The following is a 27,292-nucleotide window of genomic DNA, read 5'->3' as shown; positions in this document are numbered from 1 at the left end:
TGGGCACAAGGTGGTGCATACATTATAATCAGCCCTGAGCTGGTATGGATGGGCTGGCGTGCCCAAGAATAAGCTGAATGGGACCTTAATGCTTGTAACTCATGTGCTGAACTTTGTCCTTTTCTTTTTTTTTTGGGGGTGTGGCTTGAGGGGAGGGGAGAATGGTGTTCAACATGGTTAACATTGTCTATCACGGAGAGTTGCTAAGGACGGGTGTTAGGTTGTATTTGGTGTATCGCCAAACAATCTTAGAAGGTAATGTCGATTGCCTTTAGGATAGATTACCATCATTAAATTATCAATAATATTGATTATTATGTTTGATTTACATAGGTAATGTTGCAGTAAAATTACTGAAAAATCTTGATTGACATGTTTGGTATAATAATCAGATTATCGATAATATAAAATCAAAATTTTAAAATATCTCTAATAATTTTGCTCTGATGCTCTTCTTTTTTCCTAATGGAAAGTAACAAAAATGATGTGAATATGGTGATGGTGCGGAGAAGTGGCGGGTTAAGGGGTGTGAAAAATTGCAGGCACTAGGGGGTGGGGAGGGGGTTGGGCACGTGTGGAGCCATGGTGATGGTGGAGATGGGTGTAGAGATGGCACGGGAGGTGGTGGGGGACAATAGTAGAGGAGCCACGGATAGACAAAAGAAGATGGAGGAGCCACAGGTCAGGGGCACACACAAAAGGGAGAGGGGGCAGTGTTAGGCAATAGATTTTGTATGATTTTTTTGAGAAATAATTTTATCCAAAATTTTTATTAAAATATTGCCAAAAAAGTAATAATCTGGATAGCCACCCCTTCCTAAGAAAATCTAAATTGCCTCCCATGAGGCAGTCTAGATTGCTAAGGCAATATGGATTACCGTCCAAAAAGTATACCAAATATAGTTATCTAGATTACCATATTAAATTTCCAGCAATCTGAATAGATTGCCAGCCACCAAATGCAACCTTAGGGTTGAGTGCTATGCGTGGCTAGACCATGACCCATTCGATAATCCCATATTCTTATGGGGCTCAGATTTATGGGAATTGTAAGAAAGGAGGAGAAACAAAAATGAAGGTAATGAGAAAAGATTCCAGAATGCTTACGGTAGTGATTATGTGGCACTTGATAGCAATGGATGTGCAAGAGGATTGATGAAGGTCATACTAGCCAGAAGGATAAGACTTGTTTTTTTTTTTTTTTTTTTTGTCATGATTTTCTTGTTGCCAGATAGAAGCATTGTTCTGTTGCAAGAAATTATGGGAAAGGAAAATTTGCCTTTATATTTCAGCATAACCAGGAAATATTAATAAATTTGAGATTCCTTCAGCCGTTCTATGTCCAAATTAAATCTGCACACTTTGTAGTTACTTCCTGTTTTGTCAAAGAATTGAGCAAGTTCTTTCAATGGAGAATTTAGGACCAACAAATATTAATTCTTTGTATGATGATCTCCCATGGCAGAAGGTATAGGAAGTTGTTGCTCTTAAAGTTCTTTATATCTCTTTTACATGTGGGCTACAAAATTTACTTTCATATTGATTATTCATTATGTGGTTTGACTGTTACTGCTCGGTGATTTTGACGGTTAACTTGATTATACAAAAAAGAAAAATAATTTATTATTATTATTTTTTTGATGATAAGAAAGACAATTCAATTTCATTATGCATTGATTGTTTGCAAATTATTTTTTCTTAAATGTTTTGCACGGTTTTTTTTTTTTTTTTTCAACAAGCCAAAAAGTTAAGTCTTCTAAAAACAATTGGGATTTCTACCAGGCCCCCATAGTAGAAGAAACCATTGCTGTAATTCTGCACATTATAGCAGTTGGGTCTCGTAATGATGGTGGCAATCCCTTGAGGATCTTGAAACTTGTTGGAGTTATCAACTATTTGAATGTTCTTGAAGTAGCTCGCCTTGCCAAAACCTTCTTCTGGGAAATGGCCACTGCCCATCTTTGTCGAGGTGTGCTGACCATTTAACTTTATGTTCACGATATCCCCTCCCCCTTTGGGGGCCACCATATGTCAAATAAGGCAACAAGGATGAAGGCCAGTATCCTAATGGAGACAGATTCCCATAGTGCAACCACCAATTCCCTGTCTTTGGATCCTACTCATTAAACAAAAAAAAAAAAAAGGAAAAGAAAAGAAAAAGAAAAGTGAAGCAGTAAAATATGATTGTTGTAGTTTTGCTACACCAAGAGTTTACGAGTTGGGATGAGAAATAAAAACCACATGCATTTGTTATTTTACCTTCCAGACATATAAAGTGATGTCATATTGTTTTCCACCATAGCTCGAAATGGGGTCGATGGCGGCACCCAATGCTATCTTCTTGTAGACTTGAATGAACCCAGGGCATTTTAGGTTGCAGCAGCCTGTTGATTGATAACCATCTTGCTGAAATTTTCATAGCAAAATATTAGAAGCCACAAATTTATAATTTTTGCCATGTAAATCATCCATCTAAATGAAGAATGCCTGTGCCACCTCATCTCTTTCATATAATTGATTTGAAAAGAACAGAAAAACTCAAGATAATGAACAATCCAACGATCCCTTTTATTTGATAAGATAAATGTATTGAAGGAAAAAAAAAAAAAAAACTCATGGAAGACCACGTAGGAGAAGTTGAGGAAAGGAGAAACTAATAGAAACAACACATGGAAGACAAGGTAGGAGAAGTTGAGGACAAGCGAAAAATGAAAGCAATATTAACTTACAGTCCAGTAGTCTTGTTTTATTATCTCCATACACGTCTGGATAAACCTGATTTTTTTCCGCAACAAATCAAAAGTAACCAGCAGAAGTTAGTTAATGCGTGAAGAGAGGACTTTCAGAATTTTATGTAATTAAAACTACTTCCTATTTATTCGAAATCGAAACAATAACATGCTTGCCAGCCAGCTTCGATGGTATCTAGAAGTTGATCAGGTCCTCCAATAATCCAAAGCTGAGACAGACTGAACGCATCTGGCGATTCCAGTTTTGGGTTCCACATATTCATGGTTGCCTTTGCTCCATAGTAGAAACCTCCTTGTACATAAACAATCGCATGCTACTCAAGAAGATCCACCAACAAACACAAATGAGAAAGGCGAAAGAGAATGGGAAAGAAGTGGAAAAGCATGGGAAAGAAACCTACAAGTAAATATTATCTCATGGCCATAATTGCTGACAACAGTGGGATTGGCAGAAGCGGGATGTGGGATTGTCCCCTGGCTCTTCTTCCCATATCTTTCCACAGAGCTGGCTGTAATAACCCAGATTTAAAAGAAGAAGAAGAAGAAGAAGAAGAAGAAGAAGAAGAGAACGGAAGAGGACTCCTGATAGAGTCCGTCTTCCCTCTTTGAATCAGAATGGGATTGGGACTCTATTCAAAATTTATAGCATCTGATGATAGTAAATTTATATCGAGTCACCTTAATATGATCTCTGATGATCTCAATCATCATTGTTTCATCTAAAAGATACGAAGATTCTCTCTCCACTTTCTCTCTCATTCTCTCTTTAAAATTTTTTCTTTCTCAAATTTTCTCTCTCTTCATAGATTTTCTCTCTCTGAAAGTCTTGTGGACCAGTGGAGGATCCGGATACTTAGACAAATCTTAATTTTGGTTAATCCTAGGAGACGTTCTGGATTTATATTATTAGGATCATTTATCTATAATTATTTATATATGATTTTTATATTTAATCCTGATCACGTAGAGATGTCATTATTTTACAAGAAGATATGGAGCAAAATATCTTAATTTCAAATTCGTAAATTGAGGAGCTCATCGAATTCTGTATTTAGATAGATCACCGATAAAGATAAGAATCCCTACACATGATCATCATTATATATGCTATTTTATCGTTGGTATTATAATATTAATTTTGTATCATTAAATTCGTGATCGATGGATTTGCTATGCTTGAGACATCATTATTTACTTATATGATTTTTTGAGCATGAGTATATTATGTCAATATATATGTATCAGTGATTGATGGCATGATTATATGGGTCTGATATTTTCATCGTGATCACACTGCAAATTGAAATTGATTAAAAAAGTCAAAGTATTATAATCTCATAAAAAAAAGAGAGATATGGTTTGAACTAATTTTATCATGTAGAACAATCCGCTAGGAGTTCATGCCTGGAACAGCTTACCAGGAGCTTATGCCTGGGACAGTCCTCACGGACTTATACGTAGATCAGCCGGCCAGGAGCTTATGTCTGAGACCGTTTGCCAAGAGCTTATGCCTGGGATAGTCTCTCACGGACTTTCATACGTAGGACAGTCGGTCAGGAGCTCATGCCTAGGACAGCCTTAAAAGGCTTTTGAGTAGAAATTTATTCAGATGGAGATTGAGGTATAGACTTGATTATTCCAAAATCAGAAAGAAAAAGGTTAAAGATCATGTGATTATGAAAAGAGAAATGAAAGACAAGATATGAAATAATTGCTGAACAAAAGTATTTCACCCTTAATATATAATGATGTATCTCTTTTGATAAGACAGATAATTTATAGATGTTTGCATTATTCTGGATATTGAACATGAGATTTTATGTTTTATTGCTTATCCTTATTTTTAGATTATATTATTATACTGGTGTGATATGAAAATTTTTACTGAGTTATAAAGCTCACACCCCTTCATTTTTTTTTCTCAGAGTTAGAGGATGTTCATAGTTGGCTATGGTATGGATTTACGAGTAAACGAATGCATAGATAGAATGATATTGATATCTGATCAGAGGATTGAAGGAATTCCATTTGTAATTAGAGACTATGGATGTTGAGGTTGAATCAATTATTTTTGGCCTTGCATATTCTTTAAGATTTGCTCTAAGAAGTATGCGGCCATCATGTATCCGACCAGATGTTGGGTTCGGGGTGTGATAGAATGGAATCAGAGCTCAGGTTATGATCATTTGGAGATTATGATATAAGTGATTAGGATATGAGAAAATAATATCAGAGCTTAAGTCACTAGGGATTATGAAGTGATATCAAAACATTATGTATGATCAATAGTATATGATAGAGTAATATCAGAGAATATAACTTAAGTGGTATTTGATCTTAAGGTTATAAAATGATATTTGAACTTAGGTTATGATCATAAGGAATGTGATGGACATAAAAGAAAGAAATCAATATTTGAATTTTGAATCAATAAATACTATGATAAAATTTATAGATAAGTGATATATGATGTCTATAATAGAATTAATGAGTTATATCTTGGATTTTAATTAGTAGGGTTGACCTGAGTATGAGAAGTGATGACCCTGAAATGAAGTAGGAGGTATTGATATGTTATGTTGGATATACTTTATAATTTTGAAATACTAAATTTATATGAGTGGAGATCATGATAACTTTTCTGATTTTGATGTTAATTATCTTATCATTATAAATTTTTAAATTTATCAAAAAAAGATTAGTTAGGATGTGGTCTAAAAAGAAATTACATCATACGAGAGAGAAATATTTTGAACATCGAACCTATAGGAGGTCATATATGAAACTCAATTTTAGATGAAAAATATATTTAAAATTTATTATGAAAATATGAGATATATGTCTTGGTGAAATTTTTGGTTATTCAAAATATTATATTTGAATATAATTTCTTGATCTTTCAAGTTGTATTTTAATTTCAAGTCAAAAGTTTACTTTTCTAAGTGGATCTAAGGTATTTTAATATTATTGTTAAATTGAATAAGAAAATTAGTTTAATTAGAGTATGATATACATGTTAGGATCAAATGATTAGATTTCTTACTTTTTCTTGTGATTATTGAAGATAATGCACTGTAATTCAGATCAAAATTTAGATTTCTGAGCTGAGCTAAGATATCTTGCTAGTATTAAATTTTGAATGACTTACATAAATCTTAACATATAAGGAACAAGATTTTTTTCTAGATTTATTAATTAATATTAAGGGTTGTGATAAAGGGAGCTTCATAAGAAATAACTAAGTTGATTCTATTTACAAAAATATTGACTTAAGTTCTTCTAGTTTGTTCAAGTTGGAGTTAATTTTTTTGTAAAAAAAGATTGGTTTGAAAATTATCTAAATGATTGTAAGATAAATTAAAGATTAACTCAAATTAATTATAGATATATTGGATTCTTGAAGAGTAGTGAAGCTTATGTAATGAGTTCAAATATAGAAGGTGGATGAAGATTTAATTTTAATGTGCTATGTCTAAGAGATAGTAAAGACAAAGAAACTTAAAATTTTGCTCTAAGTTTTATATGAAATTTGAAAGTTGGATTTATCTTTGATTGATCTAATATACAAGGATATTCTTATCTTTCAATAAACCTATATAATTTAGTAAATTAAGATCAGAGTGCGCAGTAAAAGCATGATGGTTTAAATCGATTAGAAATATTAATTTCTTGATTTAGAAGATATTATGATGGAATGCATTAGTTGTAAATAAAGAGTTTATTGATAGTGAAAAAATACTATAGATTTTGAGCTAATCTGATCAGAGCCGGGCCATATTTTTTATCAGTAGGTTATTTTATTACAGATAATGCCAAAAAACTTTATATATCTCAAGGTTTATTGTTAATAACTTGATAGTTTTTCTGTCAGTTCAAACTTAGAATATTTTGACATGGATCTCATTTTTTTAGATTTAATATTATTACTCGAACTGATGTAGAAGGTTGAGGTTTTCCTAAGATGGAAGTCCAGTTGTTAAATTTGTTGGAAGGTTAAAAGAGAAAAAGAAGCTTGTAATTATGAGAAATGTTTGATGTTTAGGCTATCTTTAGTTTCTACTAAAGGTAATGAGTTAATCAATTAACATAATGAATAAAGAATTTTGGTATTTAAATATCAGGTCAAGATGTTATTGTTTGTTAAAACAAAAAGAGAAACCAGCATGAAGAGAATGAGTTTGAGATCTCACATAATTTTGTTATATCAAAATCTTGTGAAACAAGTACTATATAAGACTGACTATTAAAAGTTCGAGACTGACATAATCGATGTTCTTTCAAAGTTATTAATCAAGCAAAGTTAATTTCGAGGATGAAATTATTTTAAGGGGGAGAATGTAATAACTCAGATTTTTTTTAAAAAAAGAAGAAAGAAGAGAATGGAAGAGGACTCCTGATAGAGTTTGTATTCCCTCTTTGAATCAGAATGGGATTGAGACTCTAGGAGCCCTAGATCCCATCTATAAATTCTCTCTTCTCAATCTTAAGCAAGCCATGAAAACATCAGGCTTCCTCTCTCTTCTTTCTCCCTCTTTTCTTCTGTTGAAGTCACTGATTGCCTTCACCATGCCCATAGGAAATCAAGACCGGAGATGCCATCGGAACCAAGGTAAGGTCCCAATCCTTCTTTCTCTCTCACTTGCTCATCTTCTCATAACCCCAGATCTTATCACCGGCTATCAGCTTTGCTGGAAACAAATTTCAAAGAAGATCCCCTATTTTTTCCCATGTTATTTTGGTTTTTCCCGTCAGTGTTTGCCATCGTTGGTCACCGGACCCGATTGCTCGACATCGTTGGGGACTGCTCCACCAACCGGAGTGATGGTCGGTTGGGGGGGAGGCTCTTAGTTTGGGATCAAGAGGGAGGAAGGACCTCCCTTGTTCTGTGAAGAAGAGGACCGTGCGGGTCCTCTGCTCCTGTGAAAGAAAAAAAAGAAAAAGAAAAGAAAAGAAAAAAAGAAAAAAAAAGAAAAGAAAAGAAAAAGAAAAGAAAAGAAAAAAAGGGAAAGAAAATGAGAGAGTTTTTTTCTCTCTTTCCTCTCTTCTCTTTACCTTTCTCTCTCCAACTTCTCTCTCTAGATTCTCTCTCTACTTTCTCTCTCTAAAATTTTCTCTCTCTAAGATCTTTCTACTCTCTTTTTTCCTCTCTAATTGTATCACAGATCCTAAGATAAAGTTGAGATAAAAATAAAATGATCTGAAATTACTTCGAAATTCATGCAGTAGGTGGATCCCAGCCTGGCTCTTATTCGAAATTTATAGCATCTGATGTTAGTAAATTTATATTGAGTCATCTTGGTATGATTTCCGATAATCTCGATCATCATTGCTTCATCTAAAGGATACGAAGATTCTCTCCACTTTCTCTCTCTACTTTTTCTCTCTAGAATTTTCTCTCTCTTTATGGATTTTCTCACTCTAGAATTCTTATGGACTAATGGAGGATCCAGATACTTAGATAAATTTTAATTTTGGTTAATCCTAGGAGAGATCCTGGATTTATGTTATGAGGGTCATTTATCTATAATTTCTCTATATATGATTTTTATATTTAATCTTGATCATGTAGAGATATAATTATTTTACAAGAAGATATGGAGCAAAATATCATGATTTTGGATTTGTAGATTGAGGGGCTCATTGAATTTTGCATTTAGATTGGTTACTGATAAAAGTAAGAATCTCAATACATGATCACCATTATATATGCTATTTTATCGTTGGTATTGTAATGTTAATTTTGCATCATTGAATTTGTGACCAATGAATTTGCTATGTTTGAGACACCGTTATTTGCTTATATGATTTTTTGAGCATGAGTATGTTATGTCAATATATATATATCAGTGATTGGTGGCATGATTATATGGATATGATATTTTCATTGTGATCACGCTGCAAATTGAAATTAATTAAAGAAGTCAAAGTATTATAATCTCATGAAAATAAAAAAAAGAGAAATATGATTTGGACTAGTCTTGTCATATGGAACAACCCACTAGGAGCTCATGCCTGGAATAGCCCGTCAGGAGTTTATACCTGAGACAGCCCCATGAGCTTATACATGGATTAGCCGGTCAGGAGCTCATGCCTGGGATAGCTTGCTAGGAGTTTATGCTTGGGATAGCCCCCCACGGACTTTTGTACGTGGGACAGCCGGCCAGGAGCTCATGCCTGGGATAGCCTTGACAAGCTTATGAGTAAAATTTTATACGGATGGAAATTGAGGTATAGACTTGATTAGTCCAAAGCCAGAAAAAAAAAAGGTTCACGATCATATGATTATGAAAAGAGAAATGAAAGACAGGACATGAAATAATTGCTGAACAAAAGTATTTCACTTTTTAACATATGATTATGCATCTTTTTTGACAAGACAGATGATTTATAAATGTTTGCATTATTTTGGATATTGAATATGATATTTTATATTTTATTACTTATCTTTATTTTCAAATTATATTATTATATTGGTGTGATATAAAAATTCTTACCAGATTGTAAAGCTCACATCCCTCTATTTTTTTTTTTCTTTTCAGAGTTACAGAATGTTCATAGTTGGCTATGGTATAGATTTGTGAGTGAGCGGATGCATAAATAGAGTGCCATTGATATCTAATCAGAGGATCGAAGGAATTTCATTTATAATTATGTAAGTTTTACTAACTATTATTAAAATTAGAGACTATGGATGTTGAGGTTGAATGAATTATTTTTGACCTTACATATTCTTTAGAACTTGCTCTAAAGAGTGTGTGGCCATCATCCGATCAGGTGTTGGGTTCGGGGTGTGACACTGGCCTTCAAAACATCATCTTTCTTGTTCCTCCTAATAGGGATGGTGTCCACGGGGCACCTCCCATTTTGATGCCAAAGCTGAGGTATGGAGCTACATTCCTCGTTCTCATCGATGGGGGGAAACTTGGACTCATCTGAAGATTCTGCACAAAGTGAAGACAAAGTAAATAACGAGACCACCAGGTGTAAACATTAAGTGATAGGGGGAAGAATTTCAAAAGAAAAGGAAGTGAAGGGGAAAGAGCGCACCTGGACAGTGTGGTACGTTCTTGAGTAGAGGAAAGGCTGGCTGATGAGAGATGCGGACAGAGTCTATGATATCTCCATCCGGACTCTTTTTAAAAGGAAAACAAACATGAGAACAAATGAAACAACAAATTCAGATGCATCACAGTGAAAAATGCCAGGAAGATTACAGTAGAAACTAGATGGGGTTGTATGAACAAACGAAAGGAATAAAAATTATTTTTAAAAACTGAGAACAAAATGCCAACAGATTAGACAAAGAGCATAGCTATAGAATTTATAATGCCCAGATAAGTACAGAGGAATGATTTTAACTCTATAAATTAGATGGCACTACTGCAAGTAAATGATAGATAACAATTTCTTTTTAAAGAAATGCAATAAAATTCTTAGTTTTATGATAGCATCGGACGAAAATATTTTTCTCGCTACCGTGTGCTTCCTAAAATACTATGTAGAATAATTGTTTTATCATTTGTTATATAAAAAATAATCCAGATTTTTCCCAACCACCAACGGATCGGGCCAACGACAGAAAGAATGGAAAGATACAGTCAGCGATGCCATGCAAGGAAGTCATGATGTATCAGTAGATTAGAGATTAGGGCCACAATGGAAGGATTTAGGGCCACTTGTAAGAATCTGGGGATCGGGGATACTGAATTAGATTGGGGGTGGGGAGGAGTCAAGAAGGAGGAGGGAATGGAGCCGAGAGGAAGCCGTCCAAATTTGACAGAAAATAATTAAAAAATAGCAATTAGATAAACAGTTAACGACCATTAATTTAAGATAAATCTCCCATACTAACAAGAAACGGCTAGGATGATTCTCTATATTTAGACAAAAAAATAAAAAAATATCTTAATTTCCATAGGGGGCATTTAGCGTGGGGTGACCGATCCAAGATCGAGAATGATGTGGGTGGAAATGATGAGGCCACCATATTTGATTACACTATGATGATCCAACATGGTAATAATCTCAAATCACCAATCTAGTGATGGGATATCTATCTTTAAAGTTGCAAATCTAAGATCATCCCTAGACAGTGATTTTGAATTGAAATTTAAAAACAAAAATATCCCTCGATCAAGCAAAAAAATTGATATATTAGTATGCCATTAATATATTATATTATATTTAATATTATATTATAATATATATTAGTCATATTATTGACATATTATAATTCAGTGATAATTTTAAATTAAGCTAGAAATATTTTATTATACTTTATATTTATATAATAAAAGTAGCTAATATATTAGCTTTTTCTCTAATCAAAATAAATATTCATATTAATAAATAGCATATTATAAATATAAATATAAATATTAATTATATAATAATAATTAATGTATTTTTATAAGATTAATAATTTATAGGACTAATAAATATATTTTTATAAAATTTATTAATTATTAATATGTTAATAAATATATTCAAAATTTATTTAAAATATATTCATATGATTAAAAAATATATTTTTATGGAATATATTATGGGCAATTTTAATATTATATGGTCAATAATCTTGGGCTCCTATAGAATACCAATTAGATTACTCATGGATATCAGGAAATCTTTATTTTACTGGACCATGGCTTATAAAACATGGTGATGTTAGATCACCGGGGATCAGATGACTATAGGATGCAGATCATTGATGATCTTAGATAACCATGGTGATTTGATTTGGGTCACCAAATGCCACCATGGGGGATTTCGCTAAGTAGGGATAATATGGGAAGAAAACCACCTAAATCCTTAAAAAATGATAGAAGACCAACAATAAAAAGTATGTGAGAGAGAGATCAAAATTCTTTTTAGAAGATTAATATTTAATTAAGTAATACAAAAAATTCTAATCAAATTAAGGTTCTTCTTTAAATAAATAACAACTTTGCAACATAGATTTTTATTGGAAAAAGTCATTCAGAAAATTTGTTGAGAACTCTCTTGGAATGAACAAAAAATATTTTTTGATCATGAAAAGCCAAAAGAATCCGATATAAGAATAAATGAATGAATAGTTGGATGGATGACTTTGATGCTCTTGACTACGGGCTTATTCAATTGCTTTAAGAGTTGCTGCACCTCCAGTTGTTGCATCATGGCTATTGTTGGAACTTGAGGATGTTCTTATTGTTGGAACGTCGGTAAGGGCCGGGCACGGACACGATTCAATAATAATTTGAGATCATAATCACATATGAATGATGACTTCATCAACGATGATGATGGTAGCAATTCAGGGCCGATGCCTTCTATGAGTTCTACTGAGGATAACTATATGGACACGAGTTCAGATTCTGAGAACAATAATTAATATGAATAAATAATTTAATTTATTTTTTTATTACATCATATAATACTTAAGTTTTTTTGCTTACGTGCTGATATAAATTATTTTAATCGTTGCAGCATCATGGTTAGTTCTGGACGTGGACATTCGTAGGATAGACAGCAAGCCCCACTTGATGATACATATTCTCACTTTAGCATTTTGCATGATGAGTCAGAGGATTTAGATGAAACTCAATTGTCCGAGTTCACAGAGCAGACTAGTGCTCAGTCAGAGCTTGCCCAGTCGGAGGTCATGGCACCGCAACATCATCCTCTTACAGGTACATCTGTATCAATTTATAAATTATGTATATTTTTTTGTTATATACATCTATTGGTAGATGATATATGTTCATTTCATGAATTTTCATATGCAGGAACACAGCAGCGACGTACAGTGCGTGGTCCTAGTAGGGGCCTTATTTTGGAGAAATACGTGCATACACATAATAAAAAATTGAAAATACAAATATTTCAGGATCATTCAGTTGGCACAGAAGTTAGTATAGTCGCAAATGAGATCAGTTTGTATACATGGAATCAATTTTCGTGGGCCATTGAAAGTTTCAAGCATGTAGCCTCTCGATACCTTGATGCTCTAGTATCTCACATAAAGGTAAGAATTAACTTTGAATGTCTAGCACAATTTTTTATTATATAAATAATTCTATATATTTACTTTTTGTTATGATGAATGTTCATATGTGTAGGATAATATTGACTTCAAGGATTGCACCAATGACAAGTGACGGCATATATTCTCAAAATGGCTGCAAATAGATATAGAGATCAGTGATCCACGATGTAGGCTTCATAAATATTGTAATGAGCTGCAGATGAAGGGGATTGACCTTGTGACCCAGTCTTATAAAAATCGGGCTGGGTTTAGTGACAATTAGCGGTGGTTATGCGAGCATTTTGAAAGTGAGACATTTTTGGTATATCTGGTGTTTCAAATTATTTTGATATTATTATGTCCTTTATTGGTTATAATTGTGTATATTTTGTAGTATCGATTGAAGGTGAATAAGGTGAATAGGAGTAAGATTGATTCTATTCACATGCAAGGAAGTGCCTCTTTTGCACAGGGAATGAAGAGGATGGTATGTAACTATATTTGTAATTATATTGTAAGTTCTTATTAAATATTTAAATTATTTTGATATCCTTTATTTTTTGTTTGAATAGGAACTATCCACGGTCGATGCTTACGATAAATTCCATCAAAACAAGAATGGTGAGTTTGTGACCGAAGAGGCGAGATAGCATCATGTAAGTATCATTACCCTATATTTTAAATACTTTTAAAGACTTTGAAATAAATTTATAGTGTTACTTGGTCTATTGTGAAAAAAAAATATTACAATTGAGAGAGTAGGCGACGAGGGAGGTTGGATCTGATAGCGATGCTGGATCATAGTAAGTTTGTTCAATGACAAATGATGTGATCTTAGATGCCGTCCTCAAGCGGCAGCTAGGATTTGGGCATAGCATGTGATCAAAAAAATCCTATAGTTCATCGTCCGATCGATCTGATGATGCCTCGGTGCCAGAGGTAATTAGGACATCAATGAGCATGATATAGGATCAAATTACTTACTGGATAAATTATAGTCAGATGCTCGAGAGGATAGTGGCTGCGATGACAGGACAGTTTGGTATCGATGCCTCCGAGTTAACTCCTTTATAGCCGCATGATACCGTCTCTGCACAGCCATCGCAACATATATCAGGCCAGAGATCGATGCTTGGAGGATGAAATGAGACCAATGACTCTTATGATATATAGTTTATAGTTTTTTTAAAATTTAAATGGTGTATGAACTCATATTTTTATATATAACAATGATTGCTATGAAACTTATTGCTATTTAAAATTACTATTTAGAATTTGAATATTTTATTATGTTAATATATTTTTATGTGAAATATGTTTGATCTGAAAAAAATTTGCATTTAAACAGGTGCTTTCATTATAAAAAAATAAAAAATATTTTATTTCATCCATAATTTAATTTAGTGATAAAATATTAGTTTCATCATAAAAAAAATTAGAAAATTTTGACAATCCTAAAATATTCAAATTTTCACTATATATTGCGATAAAATTTTTTATTTCATCACTAAAATTGTGATGAAAAAATTTTTATTGATAAAAATAAATTTTTTCGTTACAAATTTTCGTCTTAGCTTTTTTTAGATTATTTCTACTAAATACATTTATTTTAGGTGAAAAAGTCCCTTCAAAACTAGAAGATAAATTCAATGCAATTTGTATAAGGATAGACCTCATTATTATAAATATAAGATATATACTTCATTTTTAGTTAATAAAAAAATAAAAAAGAAAGAAAAGTGACTTAAGCCCTATTTTTGAAAATTCTCCTCTTGTTCTATTTTTTTTTCATGGTGAGATTCTATTTGCATGGGTTTAATGAAAAATTCCTTTTCTCCAATCAAATAAATGCCATGCATGGCTAGGCCATGACCCATTTGATAGAGCCCACATTAATTTTGCCTAGGGCTCAGATTTGTGGGAATGGTAAGAAAGGAGGAGAAACCAGGATGAAGGTAATGAGAAAAGATTCCAAAATGCTTGTGATGTAGTGATTATGTGGCACATGGTAGCAATGGATGTAGAAGAAGATTGATGAAGGTCATAAAAACCAGAAGGATAAAGCTTGTTGCTTTTTGTCATGATATGCTTGTTACCAGAAAGAAACGTTGTTCAGTTGCAAGAAATTATAGGAAAAGGAAATTTTGCCTTTAAATTTCAGCATAACTAGGAAATATTAATAAATTTGAGATTTCTTTGGCATTTCTATGTCTATTATTGTTAGGAAATCAGTGTTGTCGGTCCCTCCTCATGTGGGCCACAATGTTAAAATAAAAAATAAAGGAGAATGTAGCCTTACTTGTGCGAAAAAGAGTCATGCAGTGCAGAAACATAAGTGGCGAGAAAAAGAAAAAAGTTGGAGGAGGAGAAATAGAAAATTTGGTACTATTTTTATTAAATAATTGGATAGTTGATTGTATCTCAATTTTGATAAAATTTTAATATACTATTTTTGATATCAAGAGTTATAAGTTGAACAGTTTCAATTTTTAAAAAATCTTCTTTATTAATTATTTTAAGCATGCATATATTTGGTGAGATCTATCCTCGATTTCTATTATTGTTGAAATTTACTTTATTAATGATGATTGTTTTTATTCTAAAACCCAAAATTATTCTTGATGGTATGTTTATATAACCTCTAGTTGATTTAGAGATGACCACTAGTAATCTCATTATTCTAAATAGTAGAAGATTTATATCAAAATTGTGGTGTTTATTATTTTTTTGTAGGTTGCTTTATAATATCCTGTTTAATTGCACAAAGAGGAAAAAGAAGCTTGTGATATGATTGTTTATGATTGTAGTTTTTTATCAACAAAATGGTTGCTGGTTGAATTTTCTTGTATTGATTAAATAGAAGAATATATAGGTAGAGATGTGGTTAAACTCACATTTTTTAGTTATTTAATTTGAAAGCCCTAAAGAAAAATTTATTATTTTGCAAAGATTTGATCCCATTAAAAAAAATAGTGCCAAATCAAGTAACAAAACTCAGCAAGAGTAGGAGAAAATAAATAAAAAGATAGCTGAACTGATCAGACAGTAGATAGATTATAATATATTTTTCATCATGTTGCCATAGAGACTAATACTCATAGTTTATGAAAAAATTGAAGAATTTCTATGAGTAAAAAATTGCATAGAACAAGGCATTCATGATCAGGAAGCTTGTAAGTGTGAAGTATAAGGAGAAAAATTCAATTGTCGAGCATTTGAGTAGATTTTAGAATGTTGTAAATCAATTGGTTGCTATGAAAATAATGCTAGATGATAAGTTACAAGTATTATTATTGCTTAGTTCTTTACTTGATAGTGAGAAAACTCTAGTTATATCATTCAATAATTCAGCTCCTAATAGTATCATAATATTGAAAATGATAAAATACGGTATGTTTAATAAGAAAATTAGAAGAAAAGAACAGGATGTAAGTACATAGTCATAGGCATTGGTTATAGAAAGGTGTGTATGGGGGGAGGAGGGGTAAAATCAAAAATTCATAAAATTTTAACAATCATGATAAGTCAAGAAAAATGTCCAAAGTCCAAAAGAGATAAAATATTTTTATTATGGTAAGTCAAAGCATATGAAAAGGAAGTGCAAAAAATCTAAAAGAGAGCAATGAAAGAAATAAGTTAAAGAAAAGAAGGAAGAAAATGATACAATAGCAGTTGCATCTGATGTTAATATTGCCATTATTTATGATGAAGATTATGTAGACCTTACATAGCATAATTGTACTAAGGTTATTGGTTTAGATGCTTCTTTTCATGTTACTTCTCAATGTAATTTCTTCACATCTTACACTAGCAGTGATTTTGATAGCATCAGGATAGAAAATGATAGAGTAACTAAGATTGTCGATATGAGAAATATTTTCTTGAAAATCAGCATTGAATGTCAACTATATCAACTATTACCAAAAAATATGAGACATATTCCAAATATTTACCTCCACTTGATCTTCACTGGAATACTTAATGATGAAGGTTATCATATCCACTTTGGTGAAAGAAAATAGAAGCTCACTAAAATTTTTTTAGTGATAGTAAGAAAGAAGAAATCAAGCACACTTTATAAGATGTAAGCAAAATTGTATAAGGTAGAGATAAATATAGATAAAGATTTCTCCATTGAATTATGACATAAGTGGCTTAGCTATATGAGTAAGAAGGGACTGGACATCCTTACTAGAAAGAAACTCCTTTCTATAAAAAATACACCCCTAAAGACATATATTGATTGTTTAATTAGCAAATAAAATAAAGTTATATTTCATAAATCCCCTCTACATAGAAGATCATATGTTTTGGATTTATTTCATATCAATGTTTGTACTACGGATGCTAGAACTTTTGGTGATGCTATATATTCTATTACTTTTATTAATGATCACTATAGAAAAGTATAGACTTTTGTTTTGAGATCTAAAGATTAGATGCTCATTGTATTCAAGTATTGTCATACTAGTATCGAAAGAGAAATAGAAAGGCAACTAAATGTTGGGTTCTGATCACACAGTGAAAAATGAATTTTAAAAATTTTAAAACAAACTGATCGAAAGTTTTAATAATTAAAACTATCAAATTGAAACACAAATTCGAGAATCATCTTGTAGGTGTCGAACAAAACAAAAATAAGCATGCAAAGAGATAGAAGTTTCTACTTCATTCAATGAATAGTATACTAAGATGGTGATCTCTACAAGACTTCAAAGTAGAAGCTCTCCAACAATGATCCATACAGAAGTTGGCCAAGGTCCTTCCTAACAGATGCGCTGCAGCAGCCTTTTCTTTACAAAAATACTGTCGGCTTCAAACTTGAAGAACGATCACACCAACATCTAGTCATCTTTGATTTTGCCACTAGAATCATGCCAAGAGAACTCTCTTCAGAAATCTCATAGTCTAGGATTTGATTTTGATCTCCAATAAATAGAAAAATCAAACTCTAGGATAAAGTAGTAATACTTGCTAATTTTCTCACCACCCTTCTTATAACTTTTTCTCAATTTTTTTATCTTTTTTTCAATTTTTTTTAAATTTCTTTTCTTTATCACATGCCAATTAGCTCTAATTTTCACCCAAAATGCAGTCCTTGGCCCATATGGGATGCCCCATATAAATAGACTAAGAGGGGATGTGAAAATGGACCAAGGGGCGCCAACTCTTGGCACTCCATCTCTTCATGTAGAGAATAATTTTTTTTGTGTCTTAATTTGGCACAAAAGAACCTTTATATAGAAGGACTCCTCCTCTTTTATGCCCCATAAATTCATCACATTAATTTATCATATAATAATTAAAAATCTGATGGGAATCGAGGAGTTGGATAAGAGTCTTCATTAAGAAGGACTCTTCTACTTCTCAGCATGATTAAGGAGGAGGTGGCATTTATTTTTGAGCGTGAGACCTAGTGGGTGTAGAGGACTCTTTTTATACTTAAAACACTTTCAAGTTGGATAAGAATTAAATTAAAATAGACCCAATCCCATTAGGTCAAAAGCAACTGATCTAGTTTAGCTCAAACACTTTGAACTAAATCTAATTAGAAACTTGGGTTAACACAATTGCTAGCATATCAAATTAACTCCTAAAATTTATATTAAATCTAAACTAAATCAGATCAAGACCAAATTTCAAAGTGTATGTTCCTTTGGGTTTCAAATCTAGCCAATAGTGGATACAGACTCTTGACGTAACCCTAATCTGATCAGATTAGATCAGCTCAAAAGTCCCAATCAACTAGAACTCTTCCTAATTAATTTTTAAATTAAGCTCTTTTAATTCTGATGAGTCCACAAGTCAAGATTGATGTCTTGCAATGTGTCATGACCATCTGAAAGATTTAAAATTTTAATAAAAAATTATCAAAATATCCTTCAGTGGTAAGTTATCGTATAATTCAATCTTTCAATCAAACAATATTTTAGATGAGCTGTGGACATGAAATCATATCAAATCTAATTGTTTATCTATATGTATCTTGATCAGAAGTTGATGATTCAGTTGATAATATATTAGAAATCTCTTTTTAATTATCATCTTGCTTTGGCCAAAGACTTTCAAAATTATCGACCTACGGGATCACATAGGATATTCGCTCCTCTTATTTGTAGTCGTTGGTCCCTTATTGATCACTCACAATCTCTATACATACCTCACCATATCTAGAATATTCCACATAAGATCAGAGAACCAAGTTAAGAAGTGAACCAAAATATGGATTCATATACATAAGATACCATAGCAATCTCAGGTCAAAGGATCACTTAACTCCCATTAAAAAATCATCGACTGACATATAAATAAGACTCCATCAGATATTCTCTCATAGATCTATTGAGTAAACTCATTTTTTAATAAGCACCTACATCTTTATATTAGTATTACCACACAAGTGGTTATGAGATCAACCACCCTCATCACTACACATACATAAGACATGCCAGTCTTACCAATATTATTGATCTCTGATTTAATAAATCAATGACTAAAAATATTTTAGGTTGTGACTATAAAAAATTTAGGTGTTACTGGCATGATCTCATCATAGCTCTAAAATAATTGTCCAGACTTATGGGGTTCATTATAATCTTAAGAACAATAATAAGATGCAGCATATAATGAATCGAAATACCTATTTTATTAAATATCAATGTCAATTACATGAATTTGAAAACTAAATTACAGAAAATATCTAATCACATCCCATATGCGATTGGCTTGTAGGGTATTATTCTTTCAATCTCCCACTTCCATTAAAGTTAATTGCCTTTATACTTGATGCCTATGCAATCAAGGTAGTGATCAAAGTGCTACAATGACAAAGACTTAGTGAATGGATCTGCTATATTGTTCTTGGTATCAACTCGCTTTACGATCACATCATGTCTTTCGACTATTTTTTAAACGAGGTAGAACCATCTTAGGATGTGTTTGAATTTATGATGAGACCTCAGTTCTTTTGGCTTGAGTAATTACCCCAGTATTATCACAATAAAGGGGCACTAGTTGTTCAATTTTTGAAACTATATCCAATTCTAAGATGGACTTCTTCATCCAGACGACCTCCTTAGCAGCCTCATTAGTAGCAATATACTCGACCTTAATGACTAAGCAGTAACAATTTATTGTTTGAAACTCTTCCAACTTACTGCTCCACCATAAAGGGTGAACATATATCCAGATATGGATTTGCTATCATTTGATTAGATTGAAAACTAGAATTAGTATAACCTTTCAGTTTCAAATCAGAATCACCATATATGAGAAAAATATGTCTAGTCTTTCTTAAGTATTTGAGTATATTTTTTACAGCTTTCCAATGATCTTCTCCGAGATCAATCTGAAATCTGCTTATAATGCCCAAAGCATAAGCTACATCAGGCTTGGTTCATTGCATAGCATATATTATTGATCCTATAGCTGAAGTATAAAAAATAAAATCCATTCTATTTCTCTCTTCAGATGCCTTAGGAGACATCTTCTTAGAGAGTTGTATGCTATGACCCATACGCAAGTAACCTTTTTTACTTCCCTCCATGTTGAACCTCTTCAATACAAGGTCTATGTACCTAGACTAAGACAAGCCAAGCATCCTCTTTGATCTATCCCTATAGATTATTATACCAAGTATATAGGATGCTTCACCCAAATCTTTTATGAAAAATTTTTGTGATAGCCATATTTTGATCGATTGTAACATAGGGATATCATTCCCGATAAGCAGTATGTCATTCACATATAAGATCAAGAAGACAATAGCAATCCTACTAGTCTTCTTGTATATACAAGATTCATCCATAATTTTTGGTAAAGCCAAATGATTTGACTGTTTCATCACAACAGATGTTCTAGATCCTCGATACTTGTTTTAATCCATAAATAGATCATTCAACTTGTACCTGATTTGCTCTTTCACTATTTTAACGAATTTCATAACCTTCAAATATAAAAAATGAGAAACATCCTTATTTTTCTAAGTAGGGTTGAGATCCCTATTCCTCATAAATATCTTGTGGATAGTACAATAAGCATTCATGAGTTCAAGAGTAGGTAACTTTTTACTAATTATACTTTATACAATTCTCAATATTTTTTTCTCTTGTCTCTAGATCACTCATAGTCTTGTGGATAGTACAACAAACTATAGTATTCTAGTTAAGTTTAATCTGCAATCCTATATGGTTATATCAAAATAATACTGCCCTTATGGATAGCACAATAAAGTAATACTATTCAAATATGCCATAAGCATCAATATGTACTTAGTCAATATCATATCAATTTTTATAGTAAGCCTTGTGGATAGCACAACAAGCTCACTAAGATCTTGACATATTATGTTAACTAAGCTTGAAGAAAAGCCCTTGTAGTGTCTACATCATTAATCAATTTAAGTTCAAAATTCAATAAGACCAAATTGACCAGGTCAGTAGGTGGAAGGCATCCTGTAGCTTTTCTTAGACCACAACAAAGTTGGCAAGGTCAGCATATGGACCTAATTAGAAAATCACCTTTCTTACTTACTTAGACACTAATTGATCAAATGAATTTGACATTTGATTTGAAAGTGAATCCCGATATTACAACTTAATATAATTTCATAGAGGGTCTTTAAACTGATCTTAGTACAACCTAACTACTACTATATAAAATATAGTATATGATTATGCAATTTGGCATGCTTTTATAAGTTATAATAACAATCATATTAACATGCCAAAAATGATCATATAAGGGTGCACAAAATGACTTAACATATTAGAAGCTTAGTCAAATTGAAAATAACCCTAATCAAATTAGGCATGCATAACATTCTTAATCAAAAATTGAAGCATCAAGCAACCATGAAACTATAAATTTCATATTATTATAAATTTAAAATTTTAATAGTTAAAATTTAAATTCATGATTCAAATAAAATTAAAAATAATTTTTGAATTTTAAGATCAATGTTAGAAATCGATGCAACATTTTTGAGAAAATATGAACTAGAACAATACTGTATTATAACTTTTATACTTATTTGATCGAATTTAACAAGGATGGTTTTGATACCACTATTGGATTTCGATCATATAGTAAAAAATAAATTTTGAAAATTTTAAAATAAATATATCGAAAGCTTTAAGAATTAAAACTATTAAATCGGAGCCCAAATCCTAAAATTACCTTATAGATAAATAAAATAAAAACAAGCATGTAAAGAGATAGAAGTTTATCCTTTCTCTAATGAGCAGTATAGTAAGATGGTGATCTCTATGAGACTCTAAAGTAGAAGCTCTCTAATGATGATTCACATGAAAATGGATCAAGATCTTTCTTAACCGATGCACTGCTGCAACCTTTTCTTTACAAGAATACTACCGGCTTCAAACTTGAAAAATGATCGCACCAACATCCAATCACCTTTGATTTTGCCACTAGAATCATACCAAGAGAATTCTCTTCAAAAATCTCACAATCTAAGATTTGATTTTGGGCTCCAACACATGAAAAAATCAAACCTTAGGACAAACTAGCAACACTTACTAATTTTTTCACCACCCTTCTTACAAATTTTCCTCTCAATTTTTCTTTACTTTTTTTTCTCAATTTTTTTCCAAAATTTTTCTCCTATATCACACACTAGTTGGCTCTATTTCATGTAAAATCCAGCCCATAGCCTATGTGGGATGCCCCATATAAATAGGCTAAGCGGAGATGTGAAGATGGATCAAGGGGCACCAACTCTTGGTGCTCCATCTCTTCACGCAGAGAATAAATTCTTCGTGTCTTTATTTCGCATAGAAGAGCCTTCACACAAAAAGATTCCTCCTCTTCTATACCTCATAAATTCATCACATTAATTTGGCATGCAATAACTAAGAATCTGATGGGAATTGAGGAGTTGGATAAGAGTCTTCATTAAGAAGGACTCTTCCAATTCTCAACGTGATTAAGGAGGGGACGGCATTTATTTTTGGGTGTGAGACCTGGTGGGTGCAGAGGACTCTTTTCATACTTGAAACACTTCTAAGTTAGATAAGAATCAAATTAAAATAGATCCAATCCCAATAGGTCAAAGGCAACTGATCTAATTTAGCTCAAATGCTTTGAACTGAACCTAATAGGAACTTAGGTTAACACAATATGCTAGCATATCAAATTAACCCCTAAAATTTAAATTAAATTTAAATTAAATTAGATTAAGATCAAATTTTAAAGTATGTAACCTGTTAGGTTCTAAATCTAGCCAACAGTAGATACTGACTCTTAACATAATCCTAATCCGATCAGATTAGGTTAGCTCAAGAGTCTCAATCAACTAGGATTCTTCTTAATTAATTTTTAAATTAAATTTTTTAATTTTGATAAGTTCATAAGTCAATATTAATATCTAGCAATGTGTCATAACTATTTAAAAAATTTAAAATTTTTAATAAAAAATTATCAAAATATCTTTCGATGGTAAGTTATCATGTAATTCAATCTTTTAGTCAAATAATATTTTAGATAAGCTGTGGGCATAAAATCATGTCAAATTTAATTGCTTATCTGTATGTATCTCGATCAGAAGTCGATGATTTAGTTGATGATATAATAGAAATTTCTTTCTAATTATCATCCTGCTTTGATTAAGGACTTCTAGAATTATCGACCTATGAGATTATATAGGATGTTCACTTCTCTAATTAAGAGTAACTAATTCCTTATTGATTACTCACAATCTCTATGTATATTTCATCACTTTCAGAACATCCCACACAAAGATCAAAGAACCAAGTTAAGAAGTGAATCAAAATATAGATTAATATACACAAGATATCATGGCGATCTCAGGTTAAAAGATCATTTATACAACTTCCATTAGAAAATCATCAGCTGACATATAAATAAGACTCCATCAGATGTTCTCTTATAGGTCTATTCAGAGAACTTATTCTCTAATGAGTATCCACATCCTTATATTAGTGTCGCCACACAAGTGATTGTGAGATCAATCATCCTCATCAATGAGCATATATAAGATATGTCAGTCTTATTGGTATTATTGATCTCTGACTCAATAAATCAATGACTGAAAATATTTTAGTCATGGCTATCAAGGATTTAGGTCTCACTAACGTGACCTCATCACGGTCCTAAAATCATTATCCAGACCTATAGGGTTCATTATAATCTTAAAAATAATAATAAGATGTAGCATATAATGAATCAAAATATCTATTTTATAAAATATCAATATCTATAACATGAGTTTGGAAGATAAATTACAGAAAACATCCGATGGCATCCCATATGCGATTAGCTTGTAGGGCATTATTCTTTCACTAAAGTGTATTAGATCAGATAATGGTAGTGAATATAGCACTCCATTTTAGAAATATTATAGAGCCCATGACACTGGACTTAAGAAATCTGTTTCTAAAATATCTCAACATAATAGAGTTTCTAAGAGAATAAATCATACTATTGATGAAAAAAATTTGGTGTATGCTCTCTAATGCAATATTGTCTAATTTCTTTTGGGATGAAGCGATGAGAACTACAGTAGATTTGGTCAACCTTTCACCTTCAATTCCTCTTCAAGGTGATGTGAGAAAGAGTGTGAAATAGAAAAAAAATTATTTCATATAATCACATGAGGGTGTTTGGCTATAGAGTATTTATTCACATCCCCAAAGATAAGAGATCTAAGATTGATGACAAGTCTATATAGTGTATCTTCCTAGGTTACACACATAAAGATTTTGATTACATATTGTGAGATCTAGTTGAGAAGAAGGTTATCAAAAGCAAAGATATTGTGTTTCTAAAAGATCAAACTATTCAAAATTAAAAAAGTTAAGAAGCCAAAATCTATCACTAGAAATTATATTGATCTACATCAGATGCCTTTTATTATGGAGAATGATGAAAACAATAGAGATGTACAAGAAGATGATAGAAACATGGTTGATAAGCCCATATCTAATAATGATATGCCAGATGAATATGTTAAATCCTTTCAGAACCACCAATTGAGTTATAGTTGAGAAGATTTATTATGTATCAATTTTTCTAGAGATATTCTCTTCATAAGTATGTGATGATCACTAATGGGGGAGAACAATAATGCTACTAAAAAATCATGTGTCATGAGCAAAAGAGAGAGTAGTTAAAAGCCAATAGGAGGTGATAAAGTCCTTGCATGAGAGCCACATATTTGAGCTAGTGGAACTTTCTAAGGGCAAGAGAGCACTCAATAATAAGTAGGTGTTCAGGTTGAAGATTAAAGAGAAGAGCTCATAACCAAGGTACAATGCATGAATAATTGTAAGTAGATTTAGTCAAAAAAAAGGTATCAATTTTGAAGAAATTTTCTCACATGTGGTTAAGGTGTCTTCAATCTAAGTTGTTTTTGGTTTAGCTATCAGCATGAATTTAAAAATTAAACAACTTAATATGAAATCTGCTTTTTTCCCTAGAGACTTTGAGAGGAAAATTTACATGGAGCAGCCAAAGAGATTCAGAGTTAAAGATAAAGAGCATCTTGTATGTAGATTCAAGAAAAGCTTATATGGTCTCAAGTAGGCACCTCAGTAGTGATATAAAAAGTTTGATTTATGATAGACCATAGGTACAGTAAAATCATTTCTGATCATTATGTATTTATAAAAAGATTCTCTGATATAGACTTCATTGTTCTCTTATTTTATGTAGATGATATATTGATTATTAGCCATAATGCTAGAAAGATGGAAAGCTTGAAAATAGAGTTGAGCAAGTCTTTTGCCATAAAGGACTTAGGGTTGGCTAAATAAATCCTTGGCATGAGAATTAATTATGACAGAAAGAACATAAAACTTTGATTATCTTAAAAGGGATATATCAAAAAGCAATTAAAAAGGTTCAACATAAGCAAGGTCAAACTAGTTTACTTTAAGTTTCAAATAATATGCTACAAGTGAGAAAGATAAAGATATATGAAATGAAGAAGATTTCTTATGCATCCATAGTTGATAGCCTGATGTATACTATGGTTTGCACACATCAAATATTGCTTATGCAATTTGTACTAGCTATAAGTTGATTTCTCTCTAATTTTGGTAAGAAATATTGGACAATTATTAAATAGATTCTTAGGGATCTCAAAGGCACTACTATAATATGTTTGTGCTTTGGTAAAGGCAAACCTATATTAGATGGCAAAATGCAAATATGACCAGTGATATCAATTCCAAAAAATCTACATTAGGGTACTTGATTTTTTCAGTGGGAGCATGGCATAGTACTCTAAATTACAGAATATGTTATTTTGCCCACTACAAAGGCTAGATATATTGCAGTTGTAGAAGTTTGTAAAAAACTTTTTTGGATGAAATTTTTCTATAAGAGTTAAGCCTAGAGCAAGTGAAGTATATTCTTTATTGTGACACTCAAAAGCATCATCTATCTTTCAAATAATCCAAAATTTCATTCAAGATCCAAGTATATTGATGGAGATATCATTAGATTTAGGATGCTTTGGAGATGAAGTTGTTTTGTCTTGAAAAAATCCATACCAATGATAATGGATTGGATATAATGATTAAAATCTTATTCATAAAAATGTTGATTAGTTGGAGAGAGAAAGCGGACTTGGTAGAACCTCCCACATGAGTCAGAAGGGTGAGATTTGTTATGCGATCCCTCCTCATATGGGGCCCATAATGTTAAAATAAAAAATAAAGGAGAACATAGCTCTAGCTTTTGTATGTAAAAGAGATGTGGCACAGAATCATAGGCGGTGAGAAAAAGAAAAAGATGGAGAAGAAGAAAATAGAAAATTTTGATGCTACTTTGTTAGATAATCGAATGGTTGATTGTATATCTTGATTTTGATAAAATTTTAATATATTATTCTTGACATTAAGACAAGTTGAATGGTCTTGGTATTTGAAAAATCTATTTCATTAATTAATTAAAGCATCTATTCATTTGGTGAGGTATGCCCTCTATTTCTATTATTATGAAATTCACTTTATTTGTGATGATTGTTTTTAGAGTTTGGCTATGGCACTCTATAAATATTTTTCTATTATGAAGGGCAATTTAGACATTACACTGCTATCTATTTCTTATATTTTATTATATTTTTTTATAAAAATATTTTATCCTCCTCCATCTTCTTCTCCACTTTTTCTCAACACTGCTCGCCTCCTTGAGGGTCTTCCCCCCCCCATCCCCACTATCTCCCACCTCCTTACCTCCTACATGAGCATCCCAACCAACAATCTCTTCTCCCTCTCTCCAACACCCTTTCATCGATGCTCATGCCCCCACCCCCCCACCCTCTCTTCTTTCTTCTTCTCCACCATAGGCCACCACCCCCCTGGCCCCTGTGCTCATGCTGCCTCCCTTGTGAGTGCACCGTCTCTTGCTTGTGCCGGCCCCCTCTCTGCCCTCCTCCTTTCTTTTTCTCCACCATAGGCGGCCTCCACTCCCTGCCCCCCTGTGAGCACGCCGCCTCCTCCTTGGGCCACTCCTCCATCTTCCTCCTTTCTTTTTCTTCGCCATAGGCCGCCAT

The 27,292-nt window shown here is 32.2% G+C and overlaps 1 protein-coding gene across 1 annotated transcript; it reads right to left on the bottom strand.

Annotated features, from left to right (window-relative positions):
* Positions 1-1,888: 1,888 nt before the first annotated feature.
* On the bottom strand, positions 1,889-27,292 carry LOC105046493 (protein neprosin-like). Its single transcript, XM_073260134.1, has 7 exons — positions 27,137-27,292; positions 9,798-9,882; positions 9,552-9,691; positions 2,907-3,064; positions 2,730-2,775; positions 2,260-2,406; positions 1,889-2,116 (listed from the first exon to the last, which is right to left on the bottom strand). Exons 1-7 carry the CDS (start codon positions 27,290-27,292, stop codon positions 1,889-1,891), a joined length of 960 nt encoding a protein of 319 aa, XP_073116235.1.

The sequence above is a fragment of the Elaeis guineensis genome, chromosome 6, assembly GCF_000442705.2.
Source record: "Elaeis guineensis isolate ETL-2024a chromosome 6, EG11, whole genome shotgun sequence".
In the NCBI taxonomy this organism is placed as follows: domain Eukaryota; kingdom Viridiplantae; phylum Streptophyta; class Magnoliopsida; order Arecales; family Arecaceae; genus Elaeis; species Elaeis guineensis.
This window is presented reverse-complemented; position numbering and strand designations above follow the sequence as displayed.

Bases quoted from the DNA above. Each gene is read 5' to 3' on its own strand.
- LOC105046493 (XM_073260134.1), bottom strand. From the start codon at position 27,292: ATGGCGGCCTATGGCGAAGAAAAAGAAAGGAGGAAGATGGAGGAGTGG. The intron at 9,692-9,797 runs GTGCGCTCTTTC...CACTTTGTGCAG, and splicing joins GAACGTACCACACTGTCCAG to AATCTTCAGATGAGTCCAAG. The intron at 2,776-2,906 runs GCAAGCATGTTA...GAAAAAAATCAG, and splicing joins GATACCATCGAAGCTGGCTG to GTTTATCCAGACGTGTATGG.